The 630-nt window shown below is 59.0% G+C and overlaps 1 protein-coding gene across 1 annotated transcript in view; it reads left to right on the top strand.

Moving 5' to 3' along the window:
* Nucleotides 1-630, top strand: part of NOTCH4 (notch 4) — a gene marked incomplete at its 5' end in the record, with an annotated part of 50,174 nt that overhangs the window by 15,223 nt on the left and 34,321 nt on the right. The window contains one exon of the mRNA XM_015407816.1: nucleotides 7-362. Coding sequence (XP_015263302.1) covers nucleotides 7-362 — 356 coding nt within the window. The remainder of the gene's footprint in view (nucleotides 1-6; nucleotides 363-630) is intronic.

Below are 630 nucleotides of genomic sequence, written 5' to 3'. Positions count from 1 at the left end.
TATTGCCATAATGGAGGGGTCTGCATTTCCCACCCATCTGGGCCCCAGTGCCTCTGCTCAGGAGGGTTCTCTGGACCAGACTGCCGCCTGCCTCCGTGCTCTTCTGGATCCTGCCCCGCTCCCAACACTACCGTTGACTGCCAGCAGGTGGCAGGAGATGGACGCTGCGACCGAGCCTGCAGCTCCCCGGAGACCCGCTGGGATGGAGGGGACTGTTCCCTGGGGGTGCTGGACCCCTGGGAAAACTGCCCCAGGCGGGACCTGTGCTGGATGGCTTTCCGGGACGGACAGTGCCACCGCCACTGCGATAACGAGGATTGCCTGTTCGACGGCTACGATTGCAGCCAGCAGATGCAGTGCAAGTGAGTTGCCACCCGTGGATATGCCTGAGAAGGTTGCTCACAGGGCTATAGAGAAATGCCCTGGCTCTTTAATAGAGGCTTAATACGTAGGAATGGGCAGCTGAAGCTTTTCATAAACAGCCTAAGAGCATAAGAGAAGCCATGTTGGATCAGGTCAATGGCCCCTCCAGTCCAACACTCTGTGTCACACAGTGGCCAAAACCCAGGTGCCACCAGGAGGTCCACCAGCGGGGCCAGAACTCCAGAAGCCCTCCCACTGTTGCACCAA

Source organism: Gekko japonicus, unplaced genomic scaffold, assembly GCF_001447785.1.
Source record: "Gekko japonicus isolate JY-2015 unplaced genomic scaffold, Gekko_japonicus_V1.1 scaffold3014, whole genome shotgun sequence".
NCBI classification, from domain to species: Eukaryota; Metazoa; Chordata; class Lepidosauria; order Squamata; family Gekkonidae; genus Gekko; species Gekko japonicus.
The sequence above is the reverse complement of the archived record's forward strand: the minus strand, read 5'-3'. Positions and strand labels throughout refer to the sequence as shown.